At 42.0% G+C, this 23,957-nt stretch overlaps 1 protein-coding gene across 2 annotated transcripts in view; it reads left to right on the forward strand.

The window, feature by feature from the left end:
* The window catches only part of SORCS1 (sortilin related VPS10 domain containing receptor 1), a 556,814-nt gene that overhangs the window by 431,913 nt on the left and 100,944 nt on the right, over positions 1-23,957 (forward strand). For both annotated transcript variants that reach the window (XM_073793984.1, XM_073793985.1), the window contains exons 10-17: positions 5,394-5,540; positions 13,212-13,314; positions 13,580-13,656; positions 15,528-15,619; positions 16,898-17,005; positions 18,680-18,797; positions 20,293-20,423; positions 23,549-23,662. In XM_073793984.1, coding sequence (XP_073650085.1) covers positions 5,394-5,540; positions 13,212-13,314; positions 13,580-13,656; positions 15,528-15,619; positions 16,898-17,005; positions 18,680-18,797; positions 20,293-20,423; positions 23,549-23,662 — 890 coding nt within the window. The remainder of the gene's footprint in view (positions 1-5,393; positions 5,541-13,211; positions 13,315-13,579; positions 13,657-15,527; positions 15,620-16,897; positions 17,006-18,679; positions 18,798-20,292; positions 20,424-23,548; positions 23,663-23,957) is intronic.

Consider the following 23,957-nt stretch of genomic DNA (forward strand, 5'->3'; position numbering starts at 1 on the left):
AATGTATGAGTGAGGCACAGTGAGCTGCATGAAAGATGCCACCAATGACCGATGCATGTTCTGTTACATACATAATGTCTTCTGTGCATTACGAACACCTTCTCTTTAAAAGAGAAGCCTCCATGGTTCTGATGATGTAGCTTACACCTTGATTCCTGGGAAAAGACTACCTCTTACAATCCAGCATAAGAGATAGGGAGGAAAAATGCTCTCCCACCCAGGACATAGTTATTACAGGACATAGAATATACCATCTAATTATTCAAGGCTACTCTTCCCCTGGGTAGGTGATGCTGCCTGACCAAGGCCACAGGGAAGGAAAGAACACTTAGACCTTTTTGGCAATGGGTTCCCTGATGTCAGAGGCACCCCTGACCCCTGATGAGTATGTATCTCTCCTGGCTGGGATCCTCTCTTTAGAACAGAAAAATATCCTATCTCCAAAGCCCAAAGAAATCATCGTGGTGAATATGTTCTCTTTCTTGCCATTGTTGTTGATTCATATTTTTATTCTCTTCAAATTTTGACACTTCAGATTTGTGATTAAAGTCTGAGACAGAGAGGGTGGGAGGCATCAGCTCCCAATCAGCATCAGAGGCAGAAATAAGCAAAAACCCCTGTGTAAGATCTTCCCAACTTAACCTCTGTGCAGAACATATGGAAGATCAGGACTGGAGAGTACCCTCTAGAGGCGAATATTAAAAAACAAAGAACATATCTGGGGTTCATTCTTTAAATCACCAAAGAAATCCAAGTCTCAGCACCTAGCACATTCTGACTCTTAAAAAAAAACCCTGCTACATGACTGTAAAGTTACTTAGACATTCTAGGTGCTGTATTTCCAGTGCTTAGAATGCATGATAAGTGATAGATATTCAAAAAATATTAATTGAACAACTATTGAGTACATGTACTAAAGAATGAATGAAAGGCAACTTCCTATAATGGCCACATATGATATTTCTCTCAGGAAGCTCTAGGATGAGAAAGAAGTTTGAAGAACTAGTACTGCCAAAGGGTTAAGTGCTTGGGCTCTGAGATAGACAGACTGGTGTGGAGTCCATTGCTAAGGTTCTCCAGGGAATGACCTTAGGCAAGGGACTGACGCCATCCAGACTTTGGTTCTTGCATGTGTGAAATGAGGATGTATCGAGTCTACCACTTAGATTGATGTGCTTAGGCTTGCAAAGCCTTTCATGTAGTGTCTGACATTTCTTAAATACTCACTAAGTTTGGGGCACTATTAATGTTGTTCGGTCTTCTAATGCAGAATTCTACCTATTCCATTAAAAACGAAGAAAAAGGACTTCTTGTACAAAGTGACTTTTCAGTTATTAATTTTAATGAGGGAATATGGTGGATTGAATGATAAATCAAAAGTTATACTCAAGTGGGAGACAGTGATGTGAGAGATGACAAGAGAATCTATGAAGAATTAACATGTGGTAAGGAGTGTTAGGAGTGCAAGAGACATTTCCAGGAAGACTGATGCCCTCGAGAAGCTTACCTGGTTGTTGAGAGCAAAGATGTAGGTACCATCTATACAAATTGGAGGACAGAGAAGAAGAGCTGGGGACAGTCAGGATGAAAAAGAGGTCCTGGTTTCTGGAGAAAGGCTTACTGAGCTGGGCCTTGAAGGATAGGTAGGGAGAGGCACGTTGGGATGCTGTCTAAGAGAGTGGGAAACATGATCAAAGAAAGTAAGAGGAGAGAAGGGAAGGTAGCATTTTGAGGCTGTCACCCTGGGGAATGGTCAGTGTACTGTTGTACTTTATGTTGGCTTGAGGTTTGAGCTGTAACACTTCATATTTAAAAATCTAATTAAAATGTTATTTTGGCTTATATGATATTAGAGAATAAGAAATAATTACTAATACCTTTGAAACTTCTGGTATCAAATTCCCCTGTATGAGAGGCAAAGAAAGAAAAGTGGCTTCTTAACACACTCGGCATCTTTGTGCAGAATTCAGAAAGGTAGAAAAGCTAATAACAGCTCTTTCCCTGAAGGGAGACAAACTCCCAACAGTGAGATGTATCATCCTCATAGGAATATGTTCCTTAGAACTCTGTGTCTATGTGAAGGCATGTCTTCCAGTAGGAATAGTAGTTTTCCTCCCACCCCCCGCCCCATCCCACCACGGTCCCACCCCAGTCTACATGCTGTGGACGCAGAGGGAGGTTGTCTGGCCACAGAAACATGTCCCTCGTCCTCAGCAGAAGCCCAGACCTTACACACACAGACACACACACACACACACATATATGCATACATGTACACACAAGTACACACACATTCCACATTTTGGGCACTAATACTGCTCCCTTGGTATGCAAAGTTCTACAGTAAGAGGGTAGAGGTTCTAGAGACATATGATGAGACCTCACAATAGGCAAGCACCGAGACACATAGATAGACTCCTCAGGCTCAGGGAGAAGGAACCTTGAATGGCACAAAGCCCTAAGAGCAAGCAGGGGTGACCATCTTTGCAGACCAGGCCAAAGAAGCCAAAACAAATAAGTAACAGATAGATAGATAGATAGATAGATAGATAGATAGATAGATAGATAGATAGACAGACACCCCAAGTGGGATTTTCACAGGTTAAGTGCCTTGGCAACAAGAGGAAAATAAGGAGACACTCTCTAGGTCTCTACCCTATTGTGACACATTCCCTCAGCTTTGCCAAGTTTCTATTCCTCAAGATAAACCTGAAGCCCAGGCTGCCAGAGATGAATTACAAAGCACAGGCTGTCTGCTCAAGTGGCATTTGATAATGCCATGCAGTCGGGGGCCAATAAATTCACCGCTTCTGCAGATCAAATGCACCAGCTTCCTTTTTTTAAAAAAAATAAATTTATTTATTTATTTTTGGTTGAGTTGGGTCTTCATTGCTGCATGTGGGCTTTCTCTAGTTGCGGCGAGCGGGGGCTACTCTTCGTTGCAGTGCACAGTTTTCTCACTGCGGTGGCTTCTCTTGTTGTGGAGCACAGACTGTAGGCACGCCGGCTTCAGTAGTTGTGGCATGCAGGCTTCACTAGTTGTGGCATGAGGGCTCAGTAGTTGTGGCTCGTGGGCTCTAGAGCGCAGGCTCAGTAGTTGTGGCGCATGGGCTTAGTTGCTTCGCAGCTTGTGGGATCTTCCTGGACCAGGGATCGAACCCGTGTTCCCTGCATTGGCAGGTGGATTCTTAACCACTGTGCCACCAGGGAAGTCCCAAATGCACCAGCTCCTAAACACACACAGCCCTGCTCTGACACCCGTGCCAAAAGAGAGACAGGGCAGGGAGGGAAATGGGGAAGGGAACTACCGGGATGGGTAATATTTTTATCCATTCTCTACGTCTTGTAAACTTCTAGAGTGTTGCATGGTTATGACAGTGTCATTTCTCTTGTTTGGGACTGCTGTGGAGGGAAGACAGGTATGACTGCAGGAAAATTCTGATTTATGAAATTGAATCTTTAAAGAATTGGCAGTTTAGTCATTTAAATATGTAACAGCCTCTCGAACATATGCGAAACCAGCATGAGCTTCCCTGGTGCGTAGTCCTTATGGAGCCGAAATAGTGAATAACTATCAATAAATATTATTTGTAATTAACATATCGTTATTGGGAGGTAGAGTACTTCTGGAAATTTACATCTTCCACATTCACGGGGGATCCACAATGCGTAAGAAAGTGTTCTGGCTACTGTTACTGGCCCCAAATGAGGCTTGTTTTCCTAAGTAGTTCACAGTATTCCGCCCAGAAACTCGTTTATACCATTTATTTGCTTAACAGATTTGTTGTTCCAAAGGAGTACAAAGTTGGCTCAACTCTAAATGATCCCAGATGCCAAAACAGCAGGTACAAACTAATGAGGTTTGTGTCAAAAGCAAAGGCAAAATGTGCATGTTCTATTGAAGCCTCTTTGAATTGACAGTCAGAGCTGTACTTGTTGAAAGACTGTTGGAAGTCCCACAGATTTGGGTGTGAACTCCAACTCTCTGTTATCTTAAGCAATTAAAATTTCCTTATGCCTTGGTTTCCTCATCTATAGAATCGGGATAATAGCTGTTACGCATGTTTATAGTGAATATTGGAGGTTTTCCATATAAAGGTACTAGGTATAGTGGTTCATATGTGACAAGGACTGATACCATGGTTTCATCCTTCTGCTTAAAAATTTTCATATTATAATATAAAGGGGCTGAGTTAAGTTAAATGGGTTCAAATATGCTTGCTAGCTTATTCACTTACTCCGTCTGTGCTCCAGAAAGACACTTAATCTAAGTTTCCGTTCCCTCATCCTCAAATGAGGCTGGTGGTAACTATATCTCCTGGCTTTTGTGAGCATTAAATAGGATAACCTTTGCATAGTGTTGAAATGCACTTGTCAACACATTTCAGACCCTTTTTTCACTGCCCTCAAGTTTTCCTGGGTTGTCATAATTTCAAGCAGAGACAAATATATATAAATATGTTTCTTAAGTTCTAAAACGCATGAAAAACATGACACAATTAATGATTTGCTACTGCACAGTTTGGCAACTTCTCAATTGTTACCTCTTTCCTAAGGTATAAACAAGAGAGAAGGCAATCATATTTTCAGAGCCAAATAATTAATAAGGACTGTTTATAGTAGGAACAATAGTGTTATAGAAGTGGAGGAGGGATTATTTGACAATTTAGGGAAACCACTGCTTCTTTAAGTTTAGAAGCTGTTCTCTTTTGCTCAATGTATTTTGGTAGCTTAATAGAGAGATCTTTTACAGAAAAAGAAGAGGAACAGTAATTGGATCCTGAGTTTTAACTGACCTCTTTTAATTGCCCAAGGCTGTAGATAGTGCAGTGATTTAGTCATTAAGGGCAGGGGCTGTGAAGCCACAGAGCTCTGGGTTAAAATCTCTGATGCACCACTTACTATCTGTATAACACTAGGCATTGTGACCTTGGGCAAGTCACTTTACCTGAGTGAGCCTTAGTTTCCTCATTTGTGAAACAGAGTAAGTGAGACTTATCCAGAAGGACCATTATAAGAATTAAGTGAGATAGAGTATTTAAGACTATGAGTGCTATGCCTAAAATAAAAGTAACCCCTATTTATTTATCATTTGTCAAGCACAGAACCAACAGCATTAGAGTTTATCTGTAGGCAACAGTAAGCTACTACCAACCTACCTTAGGGGAGATAAGAAGCCTCTATCAAATTTGCATTAAGACCCTCATACCACAAGGGGCACGGGTCTGTTGTCTTCTCTCCCAGGAGGTCATTATACACAAGCATGACCCTCACCCTCTTTCCTCCAAGACAAGTGCTCACAGCTGAATTTGACAGTCTTTTTTTTTTTTAAGTAAAACAAATAGATTTCTTCTTAAATTGAGGTATTTTTCAGCCATGTCGATTTTTCCCAGGTAGCAGGGATAAAGGGAATGTTCTTGGCTAACAAGAAGATTGACAACCAAGTGAAGACTTTCATCACGTACAACAAAGGCAGAGACTGGCATTTGCTGCAGGCCCCGGACACGGACCTAAGGGGGGACCCTGTGCACTGCTTGCTGGTGAGTCTCTGTATTGGGGCAAAATGTCCCACACGGTGATGAACAGAAGGGGACAGGGAAGGGTGTGAAGGCAGTGTGTAGAAAAGAAGCATAGCTCTGCCTCTTGTGATTGGACCAAAGTGATAAGAGAACATGAGTAAGTTTCTTGCTCATTTTAAGGATGTTCAGTTGATGCCCAATTTCTGATGAGAACCTCATATTGTAGTTTAAGGGAGAGTATGATAGTTTCCATCTATGCTGGGGAAACGTACCCTTACCTTCCTGGGAATAACCTGTTTTGGATCTAATGATACATAAATTCAGGTGTAGAATTGATGAACTGAATGCAGAATTGTGTAGGTGTATTTTCCAGTGGAGAGGTTTATTCATATTTTCAGAGGAATTTATGCCTCAAACCAAGGTGAGAACCACTGATTTAAATCCTTAATCAGTACTCTTTATAATATGTTCCATTCATTTATGTCATTGTATAAAGTTGGTGTTGGTAAACCATGGCCTGTGGGGCAAATCTGGCCCACTGCTTGTTTCTTTAAATAAAGTTTTATTGGAACGTAGTCATGCTTATTCATTTATATATTGTCTGTGGCTGCTTTTGCTCTACAATGGCAGACTTGAGTAGTCATGACAGAAACTGTACGGTCCACTAATAAGATATTTATTATCTGGCCCTTAAAAACAGAAGTTTGTTGACCCCTGCTTTGAAGTATGGCTTTTTAAAAATTGTCTAACATTTGGGCAATAGGTAGATCAGATCAATGTATTTGTGTATTTGATTATATGATGGTATCCAAGAGAGGGATCAAAAATGGGTCTTGCCTTCAAGGAGTTTGCTGTCTCCCTGAGGGGGAATAGATTAATGAGTGAAAGATTATAAGGTCACATCTCACTCCTCTTAGTAGTTCTGGGGCCTGCCCTGTACTTGACACATGAATAGTTACGAGTGAATGAAGAAGGAGGGGAAGAAGAGATTACTTGTAAAACAAAGCATCATTAAATGCTAATTTCTAGAAAACAATTCCAAAGTTGTATTTAAATGCCTGAAAAGGAGAGACCAGTCTGTAAAGCTAGAGGAGACACCTCTTAGTTTCAGTAAGAAGGGCTTGATTTATATCAATATTCCCACCCGTCATACAATCTCAACTTTAATGTTTTGCACACGCAGCATGCTTCCTTCTGTCCCATGAAGTCTGAGCAGTCACTTTGCAGGTGCATCTCCTACAGCTGTAGGCGGGTCACCCTCCCAGTCGAGAAGATGCCAGCAGCCATAGCTTGACCTTATTAGTTGCAGAGGATATCGCAGTTGTCACCATGCATCAGGGGAAGCAGTTTGAAATTCAGCCTCCCACTCAGCTTCTATCCTTATTACTGGCAACTTACGGAGGTGGAGTGTGGGGGAAAGCCATTTGTTAGAGTAAGTACACAAATCCAGTTGCAGAGTAAGTAAATGTAGCAGTCACCTACTGAATGCCTACTCTATACAAGACATGCTTCAGTAGCCTTTTAAAGACATGCCCACCTTCCTCCTTCAGCAGTTCCACACTGGAGCGATGTGGTATTTTAGCCAAAGATGCACGAGATGCACCAGTGTATTAACGTGGTCCTCCATCCCATCATGTGTTTTGGTGATTGAACGTCCGTGAGCGAGAATTAACCATATCACCTGAAGAGGCTTTCCTGGGTGCTCTGGCATCATAAATGGACCATTAGAAATGCCTCTTACGCAGAGCACTTTGGGAGGTGTTCTTGGCTCCACCCCCAGCCCAGCATTAGGAAGTCTTGCTGCTGTGCCTCTGAATTATAAATGCAGTATCAGCTCACATCCCCATCTCTGCTGGGACCATCCTAATATAAGCCACCATCATTCTTCCCTTCCCCTTTCCTTCATGGGAACAGTGACAGGCTGTTCCTCCTGTCTCTACCTGGCAATCTCGTCTCTCCATAGCAGCCAATGCAACCTTTTTTTTAATCCAACTTTACTGAGTTGAAACATGCATACCTAAAAAGTACGCATTTTTAAGAGTTCAGTGATAAATCTTGACAAATGTATAGACCCGTTACCACAGTCAAGACAGAACATTTTCATCACCTAAAACATTGCTTTGTGCCTCTTCACAGGCACTATCCACACCCTTGGCCCCCAGACAGCCTCTGATCTGCTTTCTTTCATGAGAGATTAGATTGCTCTTTTCTAAAATTTTATGTAAATGGTATCAACCTGAGCTTTAAAACTCAGAGCATGTCCCTCCTACACTTAACCTTCTAATGACTTTCTAATTCAGGTGGAATGAAATTCAGGTACTTAACATGGCCTGCAAGATTACACAAGGTCTGGCCCCTGTCTGTTTCTCCTGCCTGGTCTCCAGACTTTCCTTCCTTCCTTCCGTATAGGCCACAGTGGGGGAGAAGGGCGCACCTTTCCATACCATTAGCTCACCGCCCTCGTTTGTGTCCCAGGCTCTGCATTTGCTGTTATATCTCTTAAAATGCCCCTCTCCTAGTGTGGTTTTTTCTTGGCATTCAGACCTTTGCTTGATTACCTTCATCTCAGAGAGCTTCCTCGAGCATTCTCTGAAGTTGCACTTGGTCCAGTCTTTTTTATTCGTGACCTTCCTCACTCTCTTAAATCAGCACATGCATTTGGTGACTTGCTTGTCCACCTTCCCCCACGCACTGTGAGCTCCATGAGCATAGGGACTGTGGCTGTCTTTTTGGTCATTCCAAAGAACTAGCTCAAGAATCATACTTGACACATGGTAGGTGCTCAACACATCTATTGTTGAGGGTGTTGTCTTTGAAGCAGACACGCCAGGGATAATAGACGTTTGAGTTTCATATTTGGACTTTAGTGGGAGCCTTTCCTTGCCATTAATAGTCACACTGAAAGATTGGTCATAATATCCACCTTCTGAAGCTCATGGGCATCAGTTGACCCCAAAGTTGACCAAATCAGTAGAGTCTTGTTAAGACTGAGGAAAGAGGAATTAATGAGACATGGACGTATGGTACCCAAGAGTCTTTTGACCTTCCTCCCCCATTAACCCTGTTGTTTAATGTAGTTTTAATCTGAGCTTTAGAAAACAGCAGTAGGGTGAGGAGAGGAAAATGAAAAAAGGAAGGGGAAACCACAATAATTTTATAAAACTCTGCCAAGGTACACAATAGGAAAGAAAATCTTTGAGCTCCAGGAGACCCAGACTGTTAAAACCTTCCTCAGGCTTGGGAGCTGGTAGCAGAGAGGAGACAAAAAGTGATTTTTAGATTGTGAATACTTGGAAAGTGACAGTGTCACCAAAAGCACAGCCTAGTGATTAGAAAAGAGATGTTTTTTTTCCAGCAGGGCTATTACAAATGTGGAACAAGTTCAGAATTGCAGCCCCAAATGGAATGTTCCTGGTAAAATGTATTCTATAGAAATAAGACATCCAGGGTAATTTGAGGCTGTATTTTTAGGACTTTTAGAGTGATTGCCTGGAGGGTTCAGCAGGGATTTCTTTCCTCTGAAGACTGCATTGTACAATTAGATGGAGTGTTACAGGCCATGGTCCACCTGACTCCAGAACCTCAGGCTTGGGCTCCCAAGAGGCGAGATGTGAGCTGAGCCTGTGACAAATCCTCAGGCCCTGAGGGGAAGCATCGTGTTTCATGGACAGAGGCCGTGACTTCTTCGTGCGTTCATTTAGTAGTTTCCTACTGGAGCTAAGCAGCCAGCTACCCCAGGAAACTCTCGATTCTGCTCCCCCCGCCTTTGTACTGGCTGTGACTCTCCACGTTCTGCTGAATTGGAGCAGTGCTGAATGCCCCATACCCAGCCAACTGGCCCAGAGACCTCCCTCTACTTTGCCATTGACTCCTTACTAAAAGTCAAATGGATTCCATGCTCCAACTCAGGATCAGAAACTGCACAAATGCGTGTGTAGGATGTGGATTCGAGGAATACTTTTTGGGAGCCTACCTGCTGCCTTATTTGTGAAAGCTCTAAGCTGGCTTTTCAGTACAGTATTCAGATGAGGAGCCTTCGGGTTAAAGGTACCATGAAGATGAGATGTAAAGGCTATTAATTCAGAGATTAGGGGTAAAGAGGAAGTGAAGTGAGAAGCTGGTTGACTCTCAGATACGGAACGGTGTTTTAGGTTGATTGATTTCATGGCGGGGGAATGTCTTGCATCATTTAGTGCTTCTCCACTGGCCACTCACAGTGCTAGGAAGACAGCAGCTCAGCTCGTTCATGGATCAGTTGAATTCAACAGGCACTTACTGAACACTTGCAAGAGCCAGAAGATTTTGTTGGTTAAAATAAGAAATAAAAGAATAAGGCAGAAGAAAGGTCATTGGAGCCTAGAGGTCCACGATGGGCTTTGAGAGTTTGTGAACTCCCTGAATTTGAATGCAAAGCTCTGTGTGTGTGCTTCCTTTGTGTGCTTTTTCTTGGGAAAGAGTTCTCAATTTGCATCAGATTCTCAAACTCTGTATTTGACCCCGAAAAGATTAAAGACTAAGGATCTAGTTGCTCCGAGTATTGACCAGCTGATGATAATCCCATGCCCCTTGACTATGCGTGAGTCAGGACAGCAGGCAGCTTCCAAACATGTACGCTGGTCCCTCCATTCTTGGGAGGTCAGCTATTAGGTCTTGGTGGTTTCAGTGTACAGTTCTGTATGTTTTTAATATGAAAAGTCAAGGGAAACAGAGAAAGGTCTTTGGGATAAGCTGTGTTTTAACTCATACTGAATTGGAGATAACTCTGGAAAGATGTTCAGATATTCAGTATATGTTCGCTAATGGGAGAGAAGGCGGCAGGAAGGCAGAGGTGGACAGAGTGCCTCCTGCCTGGGAAAGATGTGCCTAAGAATTGGAGAACCTTGTCTTGTGTTTTCCAGGAGTTTGCTATGGCCTGATAGCCATTATAACAACCCCTGTATTAATCTTCGGTGACTTAATTTTGGTAAATGTCTCAAGCTGTTCAAGTATAAAAGTTTAAGTTAAAAGAAGTGAATGTGAATCACTTAACATTGTTTTTCTGTAAACACTGATGTGCACTGTATAACTTCCTTGAAAAAAATGGAAGAAAGGAGAAAAAAAAGCCACAGAATATTTTGCTTGTACCAGTTGGGGGCAATCCAGTACTACAAATGTGAGAGTGGAGAAAAAAAGTCCACGAAAAAGATCACTTCTGATGTTGTTGCTACTGCATGAACTGGTGTCTTTTCTTCCCAAATTAATTCATCTCAGGCCTCTGAAAGCCAGAGCAACAGAGCAGCGTTGAAATGGCTAATTGAAAATGTCCTCTTTCTCTTGTAATGGCAAGTGGCCTCTATCAAATAATCCTTGGGTCAGGTGGCAACTTAGGTTCACAGTCTTCCAGACCGCAGGGTGATGAAGTACGTGGCCAGTGGCTGGCTCAAGACTGCAGCCTGGGTGCTCCCTGGGCCAGGGATGTCCTGCTCTGTTGGGGGGTACAAAAGGCCCTCCACTAAGCCCGTATGTCTAGGTATAATCCCCAAGTAGTGATCACTGCTTTGAATGCCATGGAGATCCTCACATTATTCTGGTAATGTGGTTTATACATGAGCCCATGTACTTCTGGCGTTGTTCTGAGTAAAACGGTAAAGTAAGGTCTTTCGTGTCCTAACTTGAAAGTGTTGCTTGATATTTCAAGTGTTCATTGACTGTCTTTTTTAGGTTCTATGTGAGGTTTTACAGAAGATGCAAAGTAGTACTTGATGTTTCCTCTTTATTTGTAGAGTATCTCTCTTAGGGGGATAAAACTGCATACCTCAGATAGATGATCCAGGATTGTATGGTAAAATCAACTGTGGTACATCCGAGAACGAGATCCTGACAGGCCGCAGTTGTCAGGAAAATTTTCATGGAACAGTGGTTTGACACCTCTGCTTTATCCTTTCTCAGCATCTGCCTGAGTGTTGGTCAGCACTGCCCTGGGGCCTCTACAACATACAGAACCCGCTCTAGTCTTCCTCTCGGACAAAAGGAAGCCAAGTTTTTGGGTCTGATTGTTTCTTCTTATAGGGGTGGTCTTCTTACTCTTATGGAACATTGTAGAGTAAAAATTCCTTTTTTGAAAGCTTTACATGAAATTTTCATGCAAAACCAATAATCTATTATGATCATCATTCCTTTATTTCTTTATTTATTTTTTGCGGTATGTGGGCCTCTCACTCTTGTGGCCTCTCCCGTGGCGGACGTGCAGGCTCAGCGGCCATGGCTCACGGGCCCAGCCGCTCCATGGCATATGGGATCTTCCCGGACTGGGGCACGAACCCATGTCCCCTGCATCGGCAGGCGGACTCTCAACCACTGCGCCACCAGGGAAGCCCCGATCATCATTCCTTGAGAGTTTACTCTCTGTGTTGGCAGTGAGGAAAAGACCCTATTATGAGCCACCGTTTTATTTCAGCGGTGTTTTGACTGCTTTTATTCCTGAGTTTCATTTTTAGTTTGTCATTTACTGTGTCCCATATACGTGTAATCATTGTATCTCTGTAGTGCTCTGAATACCTGCTGGCTGAGACTTACAGAGCCGAATGAAAGTAATAACAGAGATACATTGGCAAAACTCAAGTCTATAAGATTAGAAAATAATCTTCCTGAGAGTTGAAAAGAGATGTGGGTTCAGACACAAACTTGTAGTTTTTGACAACTCAGTACAAGAACTATTTTAAATGAAATTTGTATAAGATTTATTATCCCGTTTTGAAAAACTGTTGCATGTCTTAATCTGAGAAGTTGATCGAGATTTTTACACACAAACAAGTCCCTTAAATTTTTATTTAAGTTGTTATTACTAGTGCATTTTGTCTATAAGAATGACATTTATATCGAATAACACTGGGTCGGTTAATACCCTGACACAGACGCTATGTCAGTTGTCTGGTGGATGTCAGGACAGTTTCACGCGTCATACGGCTTCTTCTGTAGAAGTGAGACCAAGGTTTCAAATGTCTAAGAGATGCCAAGTGACTTCTTCAAAGCCCTCCCAGCCTGGCCAAACTTTCTTTCCAATGTCATATATCATTTCTCCTCATTGGTCTTACCTGACTATCTGTTGTATTACAGCTCAATTCTTCTGTTTCTTTTCCTTGTTATTGATCTTCCTTAGGCCTGAAATGTCCTTTATCCTCCTGAACATCTCATGTGCAGTTCATATCCTACCCACCTTTGCCTCAGGCACCATTTTTTCCTGGAAATTCCCTTCACCCAAAGTTGGACATAGGCTTGTCATCCTCTAGAATTTCATATTTTGTCTGTGCTGATCTCATGGCTATTAAAATATTCTCTTTTGATAATCAATAGAAGGATCTTAAATTATACACTCCTTAGGTGGCAGAGACCAAACTTCAGTCAATGTAACTCTTTCATAAGCTACACCGCGTGTTTTACAGATAAAGTGCTAAAATGTTTGTTGAATGGCCAAATGGCAATTCTATCAGTAGATTAGACTTCAAATGAAGGTGCTCTCTCCTTCACCAACTTGGCAGTTGTTTTATACTTAATGGCACCAGATATTTGTGGAATGAAAGATGGGTGGATGGATGGGTTCATAGATAGATGGATAGATGGGATGGTTGGATGAATGGCGGGTGCTCTGAATCTGAGCTTTAAACGAACATTTAAATGATGTGCTTTTATGACCCTCATTTCTCCTCTTCTCAGCCCTATTGCTCACTACACCTTCACCTTAAGGTCTCTGAGAATCCCTACACATCAGGGATCATTGCCAGCCGAGACACAGCTCCCAGCATCATAGTGGCTTCAGGTAAGAAGCTTGCCCGGTTTGCTCACTGCTGTACATTGTATTTATTTTAACAAGTTAGATATCTGAGCTTGGAACTTAATGAGCAAGTTAAAATTTTTTTGAAAGGCACCTAAGCCATTGACCCTGAGGCAAGTATGGTGAAAAACCCTGCTCAGATATAATGTTTGCAGTCTAAATCCATCTCGGGCAATGCACACTGCCAGCATAGCCCATTGTTAGCTTTTGCAAAAAGTTCCCTTCACTGATGGTGATGTGCTCTCTCCAGGTAACATAGGTTCTGAGCTGTCAGACAGCGACATCAGCATGTTTGTCTCTTCAGATGCAGGGAACACTTGGAGGCAGGTAAGAAAATATCCTGGGTCTGGTTACTGAAGTTTAAATGTTATAAAAATTCTCCAGCTTGGTTCAATTCTGGGAACTTATTCAGCCACACATAAATCCTAAAGCTTATCAATGTGTTTCTTTTCCTTTTTGTTTTATGAATGTCTTTCAAAATGTTTTGAGCTTAAGCAAACATTTATGAAATTTGATTTCTTTGTTTGATAAAAATGACCCTTTATCCCACCGTATATGTGAGAAAGTTTATAAGTGACAATGAAACCAAATTAGATATGACTGAATTTTTCCCATGAAATGAAAACTAAAATTCTGGGGAGTTTATTATGTAGGGAATGTGAAGCCTGGAAGAGAGATTATATGCCTAACACCGGGTTACCTCCATAAATTCCCCTTGCCTTGAAGTAAGAAACGAGGGGAATGCAGTGATATAGAAATAACCATTACCCAGGTGGTGTTCTGAGATGTTTAAAGCTCATGGGCAAAAGACAGAATAATAACCATCAGGGTGCGTATGTTAGGGAAAGTAGAAATGGAATTACTTTCAACCAATGTGTTTAGCTTAAATGCTTCCTCTTTCTTCTGAATGAAAATTAGATACTCCCAGGTTATAAAACAGGCACTTAATGAGGTTTAGGAGTCATAAAAAGATATGTGCCTAATGCATGGTTGTTACACTTCAATAAATATGTGTTAATAAGCCACTGACATTTAATTATCATACGGTAACTAGCACCTTAAATTGAAATCTAATGCACAGGTAATCACACAGCAACAAGAACACTCTGCTTTAAATTTTAGATAGAGATATCCATGTTACGGTCTCGTTACCATTTCCTAGCTTCATAGATCTGTGCTGCAATTCACGTGCTTTAAGAAGAGTGGGGCAGGAAAGAAACTTGCTTAAGAAACTCCGGGGCTTTTGATCTTGGAGATATATAGGCGCTATATAATGGACTATTAAGCTTCCTATGGACAATAGTTAGAGAGCCAGGGTGTCTTTTTTTTTTTTCCTTCTAACATCCCAAACAAAGCAAAGAAGCCTCTCCTATAGTCCTGGGAAACATCTTGGGTATAAGAAGTAAACAAAGGGGAAACAATGATGTCTATAGTGTAACCAAAGACAAGGCGATACTAACAGTGTGACTGTGAGAAAACAGTACTCATCTTGTATGGAGAGGACTTAGAAATTGTTTTCAGCCGGTCTCCATTTGACCTCAGATTCATCTCTCCACATACGGGGAGAGACCCAATGACACACGTACCCAAAGATAGATTTCATTTTGATCAGACTTTATGACTACAACTACTTTATGACTACTGTTGAGTTGAACAAGAACATCTGCCCCCTGTAATACCTGGAAACTTTGAAATAATTACATCTGGAAAGGGCACTGTTACGCTGCAAGTCCCAGCACCGTCAATTACCATCTACATGGTCTTAGGGAAGTCACCACTTCTCTCTAAACCTTACTTTTCTCGTCTGTAAAAATGGTAATGTTGGAATAAAGTATCTCTTATGTTTCTTCCATCTGAAGATGTTATCCAATATGACAATTACCCAATATTTCAACATCACCATAAATAGGACTGAATAGAACTTACCACAAAAAGATGGGATTATAAATATGAATACATAACTCTTAGTTATTTAAGTTTCTCTTGTAGAGCACAAAAAATCATTTTATGTAACACCAGTGGTACATGGAGCCCACATTGGGAAACATTGTTCATAACTTGCATTTTCCCACAGCTTTGGGGGAACCCAGTTCTGTCAAGGAGAGAATTTTTTTCCTCAAATGAAGACTAATTCTCTGAACCCTGGGTGTGTGTGGCTGTGGGTGTGTGTCCCTGTTTGTGTGTTTTTCCTCTTCCAGATCTTTGAAGAAGAGCACAGTGTTTTGTATCTGGATCAAGGTGGAGTCCTGGTTGCTATGAAGCATACGTCTCTCCCGATTCGACATCTCTGGTAATGAGTCATGCACCTTGATGGTTCTGCACAGCTAAGACCAGTCTAAGTCAGGCTGTCAGACTGTGATCTTGCTTGTAGTAAATTGTCAAGGTCTGCTAGAATGTAACTTATACCTTTGCTTTACTGCAATAAGAAGGTGGAGGAAAGGAGAGAGAGGGAGAGGGGAAGAGAAAGGGAGCTTGATTCTGCCTTTTAGAGCGGAACCGTATTATGGTTTTCAAATGTGACAGCCCCCTGCCCTCGCCAGTACCTCCAGTACCTTATTCTTTCAGTACAGTCATGGGTAGAATGGTTAGCAAGGATAATCTCTGAATAGCTTAATTTCTTGCAACCAGCTTTCCCAAATAAGGTCTCCTGGAGTTTAATATTTGCATTCACTGTGTGCATTCTGCACAGAGATCAGCAGTTCATGACACTTCTGCTCTGATCTCATTTCTCCTGATCCTACTTCCTTAGCTTCCTTTTGGGGGCAGTGATATTCTGCAACTCTCCCTGTAGGTCTTCCACAGATGGACGGACATTCAAGGCTTAACTTCCAGAGGGGTTTCCAATAAACTCTTTCATCTGTGTTTTTGAAAATGGCTCTCTCCACAGGCGGGCTTGTTCAAAGTCAAAGGCTTGATTTTCCCTCCACTGTTGGTTACTTTGCTGACGAAAGGGAAAGTTGCAGAAATAAGAGAAATAGAGGCTTAGCTTGGGGGAAGACATCCTAGAGAAAGGCAGAGCAAAGGAAACATTCTGTGTGACCATCTGAGTTGCAGAGTTCTCTCTTACTTTCAAGAGTCTGTCCTTCTGCATCAGTTTACTCAGTGAGTCAACCAGGATTTGTAACAATGTAAGAAGGATACCACTAAGGGTTTGATCACATAGAGGTGGCTGGTTCAAGTCCGTCTCAGTGGGTCTCATAACGACCATTGTTCTCAGAATCACCTGTAAGACTTGCTGCTAAATTGTAACGAGGTTTTGGAGAGGGTCACATTGAGGTCTAAGGCCTAATAAAATATCCAAATTAAAAAAAAATCCTATCAAAGACTTATTATCATTCCCGTTTCATGCAGCTCTCCCCTTATTGATGTTATAATACATCTGGGCCCCAAGTCACTTGGCTAACGGTATATCTACCTTCTGATGTAATTAAGAACACTTATTCATATAAAAGGCTCACTTTGACAATGCCCCAGGTACTTCTAAAACGTATTCTCCCTGGTTGGTAGTATCCTTTCTTGGAAAGGATTTTTCTTTTGAGATCCGATGACTTATTTTTTCTGTCATTAGGTTAAGTTTTGATGAAGGGAGATCTTGGAGCAAATACAGTTTCACATCTATTCCACTTTTTGTGGATGGAGTTCTGGGTGAGCCTGGGGAAGAGACTCTAATCATGACGTAAGTGGAAACTATGATGTCTTCTAGTCTAAGTATAGAGCCAGAAACATGTTGTTTTTTAGATAAGCCTGTTCACATTGCTACTGTCAGGTTTGAAATTGCTAGCAAAGGCACTACATCTGACTTCATGATTCCACAGCAAAGAGGAAAGAATCATGTGGGCTTCCATTCTCTCGGCTCTTTGCTAGCAATTAGGAGACCCACACTGAGGGCTGGCAGCAAAATGGTACAGCCTATTTCTTCCTCTACTGAGCAAGCTTAGGGAAATTAGAAGTGATTATTCCAAGAGAAAATAAAGCTATCAATTAAAAACTTTAATAATAAACATGCTTGAGATACAGAAAATGACAGGCATGTCAGAGTGATTTTCACTTTAAGGCAGAACGCAGAGCTTGGTGAAAACCCCACAAAGCGTGTTATTTTTCCCTGGCTCTTTACCTAACCCAATGGTGAGGCATATTAGGGAAACCACGAGAACAGTCTGTTCTTGGGGAAATTGCATTTATACTCATTCTTGTCTGGAAAGTGATGATCATTAATCTGTGAAAGACTTGATTAATGGCTTGCCTGCCTCTGGGTTTCAAAACATGAGCTTTGAATTTGAAATATGAAACTGTGATTTTTCCTTCTCCTGGAAAATTGGACATGAAAAACAGAGAGGGAAGATTTTAAAGCAGTTGATCCTGTCGGCAGTGAAAAATTTTAAATCAAAGTGAATAGCTGGTACATTTTCTAATTTTTTCTCCCTACTCCTTTTTTTTTAACAATAGAAAAGAGCAACAAAAATTTAATATGCCTAATAGCTACATTTTGCCCACGGTAAACATAGCTGGATTAGCAATTTATTCCATAATTTGTCTTCATTCAGTTTTCATGTTTGCAAGACACAGATGAAAAAAAGTTGATTGAAAAGGCTACTTTGTGGCTTTTATTTATATCGGCAATAGGTGATTAAAACACCTCATTAAATAGCTGAGTCTCTCTGAGTAAGGAGAATAGAATGCACAGAGTAGGAAGTAGTTATAACTCCTCAGCCTTGCTGCCCACTTTCCCTTGGGACTGGTGGGAAGGTAAAATAGCATGGAAACCGTGGGAATGATGTACCCTAGCAAGAGAACCTAGAGGTATAATCTTGGACCGCAAAGAAGGCAGTGTCTATGGTTTTCTCAATTTTTTTTTGGTTGTTTTTTTATTTTTGGTCAACCATTCTTGTTGTACAATATATAAAAGTGGGCTTTTAAGTCAAACACCCTGGGTTCTGACTCTACCAGTTCTTAGTGATTTGACTTTGGTTTTTGCATGTTAACAAAATTCGTTGAGCCTCAGGTTACCGACAAGTGATGTGGAGCCAATAGCAGCCCTCCTCAGAAATGTGTGTGGGGATCAAGTGATGTGTAATATCAATATTACAATATCAATATTACAGTATTGATATCAATATCAGCGGAGCGGCTGGGCCCGTGAGCCATGGCCGCTGGGCCTGCGCGTCTGGAGCCTGTTCTCCGCAACGGGAGAGACCACAACAGTGAGAGGCCCGCTTACCGCAAAAAAAAAAAAAAAAAAAATGTAATATGCTTAGCGTTGTGCTAACCTCATAGCAAACATTCAGTAAATGATGTATAACTGTCAGCATTGCTGTTATTGTGATTATTTTTATCGTCATGAACTCTGCAGAGTGTTTGGACACTTCAGCCACCGCTCTGAATGGCAGCTGGTCAAAGTGGACTACAAGTCCATTTTTGATAGACGCTGTGCTGAGGAAGACTACAGACCCTGGCAGCTGCACAGCCAGGTAGGAGGGAGGGAGCTGAGGCTGAGTCCTGGGTGGGAGGCGTGGAGAGTACTGGGGGGAAGCAAGTCATTAAAGTGTAGGAATTGGGGTTCTCTGGGCAAAAATTGTCCATCTGGCGCTTTCTTAATGTGTTTTGTGTGCCACAGCAGTGAACAAACTCAACATTTATAGTTTGTTGTGAAGTGACTTCTGTTTTTATTGTACTAGGATATAATGAGATAAAATTCAAATGTGCTTGGCTAAGACTTACAACTCAAAATGAAATACCAACTCAGCACGGAGATCCAAGCATAATTTATCTGAGCGTGTCATCTGGCTGCAGGGTACGGGGGCAAGGGTGAGGAAAGGCTGTTCAGTTTTATCTGGCAATGCAAACAGTAACATGAAATAACAAAGTTATGCTGCGTGAGCGATGCCAGTAAAATTCTTCCTCCCCAGTGCTATGCTTCCCTGGGATTAGGTAGCGCTTCTTGCCTCCTTCCAAGGTACTTGTGATATAAGGATGAAGAATTATTAATAGGAAAACTTCCTTCATCCTGGCCCCTCTGCTACCCTGCTCATATCAGAATGCTTGGCTGAAAGCATCTCTCCTTCGACTTCCCAAGGCAGAACTCATTCTGCCGGCCTCTCAAAGCACACGGTAGAGGCCCCATCACCATATCCAGAGCGTGACACATCATATACCCCAAACCTAGACTAAATCATATAATTACATGTAGATGTGTAATGCAGCTGGTTAAAGTGAGTTTGCTCAAGAAAGACAGTGTAGACTAGTTTAGACAAAACTCTGTCTGGTCCTTCAGACACACACACAGAGCTGGGTTTGACAATGGGAGCTACGTCAGCTGGAATCCCCCACTCTCCTGGGAGGCTCAACAATCAAAGGGTCGCTCCTTTACGTGACTGACGTTTCCCCCTCTGGAGTGCACACGCATTGGGATATTCAAAGCTTTTAGTTATCTTGTGGAGAAACACCGCATTTAGCGCTCTTGCTTATCTGGTAGGTGGATATAAAATCAGTGCTATAAAGTTGTGTGGGCAGAGGCTTAATAAATCAAGGCACAATGGACCTTTATGTTTCTTAGTGATATTCTTCTTTCATGTGCTCATACATGACCAGATGTATACATTTTTTATTACAGAAGAATTGAACTTAATTACTACAAAATCTTTTGGCCATACACTGTTGCAGGTTGTCTTAGTTGTCTGTGTGTCCCTCATAGCACTGTACTTAATACCTTGCCAAGTAAAGGTTTGCTGAATACATACAGTTCCGGACTTTCAGACACACCCTCAGTGCTTCTTAGGATTGCCTTTATCATCATGTTCTGTGATAGGGCTCTAGAATCGAAAAGGAAATGCTGTTAGCACAAAGCAGACTGCATATGTCTACATTACACTAAGGTTTGAGACCATCTCCCGGAACTGTCCTGATGTGGAGTAGGGAAGGTCCAAGCTATGTGCCCGACTGCATGAGATTCTTGTCTCCTTACAGGGGGAAGCATGCATCATGGGAGCGAAAAGGATATATAAGAAGAGAAAATCAGAGCGGAAATGTATGCAAGGGAAATATGCAGGAGCTATGGAGTCTGAACCCTGTGTCTGCACAGAGGCTGATTTTGACTGGTGAGCTTGTACTGTTATCCCATAGAGTCGTCTAGTATTTCAAACCCACATGGGCCTTAATGAAAGCTTAGATATCAAATAATAGTAACATGCATAGATCCAAGTGACAAGCCTACATTCATGTGAAATTACCACTTGGGGACATCATGGCTTACTAGCTATGTGCGTGTGTATATGGAAAAACCAGGGGTTTCTTTAGACTTAAGGAGGACTCAGAAGATGGCTGGTAATTATCTTCATATATTTGACAGATCTCAGGACAAAAAGAGAGACTAGATAGACCCTGAGTTTCTTCATACAGCAACACTGAAAACAATAAGTGGACGTTTCAGGGAGCAAACATATTTGTGCTCAAGATAAAAGTCTTTCTAGAATCTAGGGTTCCTGGTAGTGGAACAGTGATCGTGTAGGGCAGTAAATTGTCTATACCTGGATGTTTTCAATCAGTGGTTAGCTGACTATTGCTTGTGACACCCATGGAAGACTTTTCTGAATTCAGCGCAAGAATGGAATCACTAGTATTGCCCCGTCTGTGGCTTTGTGAACCCAGCGGTAAGAGAGACTTCTTCCTTTACCAGGATTAAGCTAGTTTAAACTGGAAAAGGACTAAGACATTGAGAAGTTAAATATACTCAGAGTGCCACAGTGTTCTTTCTGGAGCATTAGTTAAGCAGAAAGCTAGCTTGTGGGTCCAGCGATGCCCTTGCTTTGTTCTGGTTTTGACATTCAGATGAGGTTGAAATATGACTGAGGATGAGTAGGTGGTAACTCCCTTGATCATGTCCATCTCACTTTCTGTTCCTTTTTTTCCTTCTTCTTTATAAAATTTATTTATATGCTTTTGGTTTAGAGAAAGCATTTGCTAAATGTGTATATCAGTGTTAAATAATTGGAAGTTGGCCAACGTAAGAACCAAAGACATTCATGTAACAATATTAGCCGCGTAACGATCATCGGTCACGTATCTGATCATCAAAATATCAGTGACTGGGCTGAAATACTGTGTACGTACACATCACGTATCTTAGAAAAAGGAAGTCATCTGTCATGCTACCATGACAGGAGCGTTCTCTAAATCAATAGTACTGGTAGTCCCGGCAAACTGGCTGCCGGAACTCAGACCGATAACCCAAGGCTGTTCCTCTCCTGTTGGTAAAGAAGGCAAGCCAAGAGTCAGTTCTTTATCTCTCCGGGCTCAGCCAGAGGGAAGGCAGAGCTTCAGTTACATGGGGGCTCACAAGGAATTCTGGGAGGGCCTCCCCAGCCCTGGCTTCTGTTTCAGTCAGTGTAACATTGTTACAATGACAAAAATATTTTGTCTCTGTCCTACCTTTCAGGATTGACATCCTGAAACACATTCACAGGGAAAAGTTCCATGGAGAGTGTGTCATTCATCACATCCCTCTTTCTGAAACCTGACTGCTTCTCCTTCAGTCACTCTATGCAAGGAGGAACCGTATGGGGAGTTAACTTTTTATCTTAGTGGTTTGACTTTGGCCTTACCAAACAGTCATTCTTTGGCAGAGAGCAAATTTATTTTCACATAGAAAACCAAAGAGAAAAAGTAAGTCCCAATTCCCTGATTTCTTCTGGAAACCTTTGTTCCTTTGGGAATCTTTTCTGCAAGGTTCCAACATAAGCTAGTCTTTTGCTGTTGGCATTGTCCTGTGTTGTTTTCTTCTCAATTTTAAGCTTGACTAGGGTGAAAAGAACACAGGGTAAGAAAATCAATTAAGTTTCCCCCTCCCCCCATCTCTCACTCCCCTTAGTCTTGGCCCAATTCCTGCATTCGTGATTGGAATCTGCTGCTCATCCCACTAACTAAAATGTAATTGGAGAAGTGGGAAATGCATCATGAACGAGGCCATCATAAGGTTACCTGGTCAAATGGGATTTTTGTAACTGCATGATTTCTGAAAATATTTTGGAAGGATCGCCATGCTCTTATTGGTTTCTACTAGTAGCTGGAGCTTCAGTGATACTTCTTGACTATAGCATAATGAAAGGTGGTTGTCACTGAATGTTCTCTCTTGGCTTGGCTCTCCCGTGGACAGCCCTCTACCAGATGACCTTGCCTGTTATTCTTCAGCGTTTGTAAAATAATTTCCTTAAATGAACACTGGGTGTCCTGTAGGCAGCGTTCCTGAAGTCTTCCTACGCGTGCTGTGTTGCATCAGCACCAAATCCAGCTGGGATGGGCAGAATTCTAGGTGCCAGCTGCCTGGTGACAGGCCCCTGAGCGAACCTAATTCTCCTTCCCCAACCGTCATGTGCCAGTATCTCACTTCCATTACACAGATGGGCCAATTCATACTAATGCTCACTGATGGCCACCTGCGAGCTACCTGTGCGTGTGAAGGTGCAGTTTGTTGCCATACTCTGCGCCCGGTTTCATCTTTCAGAAGCCAAGAATATCAGGCCACTCAGAGGCTCCTGGAGATAAGAATGCGAGGAGGCTGAGAAAAGTCTTTGACTATTTTCAAACTAGAGAGCAGATTTAAAGCAACTGGCAGCATTAACGGCATAGGACGGAGCTTTTCCTTGGGGGAATGCTTGCAGCAGTCCTGAAGGACATTTCCTTTCCTGCTATGACTTTGAAGCATATGGCTTGTGCACAGAGAGACCTGGCTCAGCTCTCCTTGGTAGATCCAGATGTCTTGGAAGAGCACCCCAAAGACATCACTAGTGATGAGGATTATGCCACGTGTGAATGCCTTAAACTCTTCAGTGAAACTTGACGCTGAGGACGACTTCCACCATTATAGCTTTCTCTGGGCCCAACCACAATCAGTACTGTGTCTCCCCCTAATGAGAACAACATCTACTCTCCCAGCTTAAAGGTGTTTAATGGGAATTATTGGGCATTGAGCTTTCTTCTCTACACATGCACCCCTGTGGCCTCCAAGCTAACATTTCTCAAAATGGCTTCTGTAGAATGTTTTCATGGGTAATTGATAGATATTCCATGGAAAAAAAAGATTCCATTTTTGGAAAGGCTTTGATTCAGTGAATGCCTGTTTTTTGACTAATTGACCAGGGTAGAAGCTGGCTGTGGACTGACGTGCAATTGTTGTCAGTAATGTTGCCATCTACTGAAAGGTTTCTCTTGGCTCTTTCCCCAACAGTGACTATGGTTATGAGCGACACAGCAATGGTCAGTGCCTGCCAGCCTTTTGGTTCAATCCATCTTCTCTGTCGAAGGACTGCAGCTTGGGACAGAGTTACCTCAATAGTACTGGGTGAGTGTCTGAAGCAGTGGCCTTTGGAGGTCAACTTCTGCTGCTTTTCAGCCTGTGTTAAACTTACCGAATTACTTCTGATCAAATGCCAGGCCTATTTCATTACAGCACTGATTTACTTGCTTTTGTTCATTTTAATAATGCAGCACAAATTTGCATTAATAGGGCAAATTTCGTCTGAGAATAAGACCCCAGTTGCAAACAAAGAAACAAAACAGGTTCCTTGGATGAAGGTGGTGATGATGATAATATATACATATCTTCATTTTTTGATACTTTATTTCAGAACTAGTTA

Source organism: Tursiops truncatus, chromosome 16 (genome assembly GCF_011762595.2).
Source record: "Tursiops truncatus isolate mTurTru1 chromosome 16, mTurTru1.mat.Y, whole genome shotgun sequence".
Taxonomy (NCBI): domain Eukaryota; kingdom Metazoa; phylum Chordata; class Mammalia; order Artiodactyla; family Delphinidae; genus Tursiops; species Tursiops truncatus.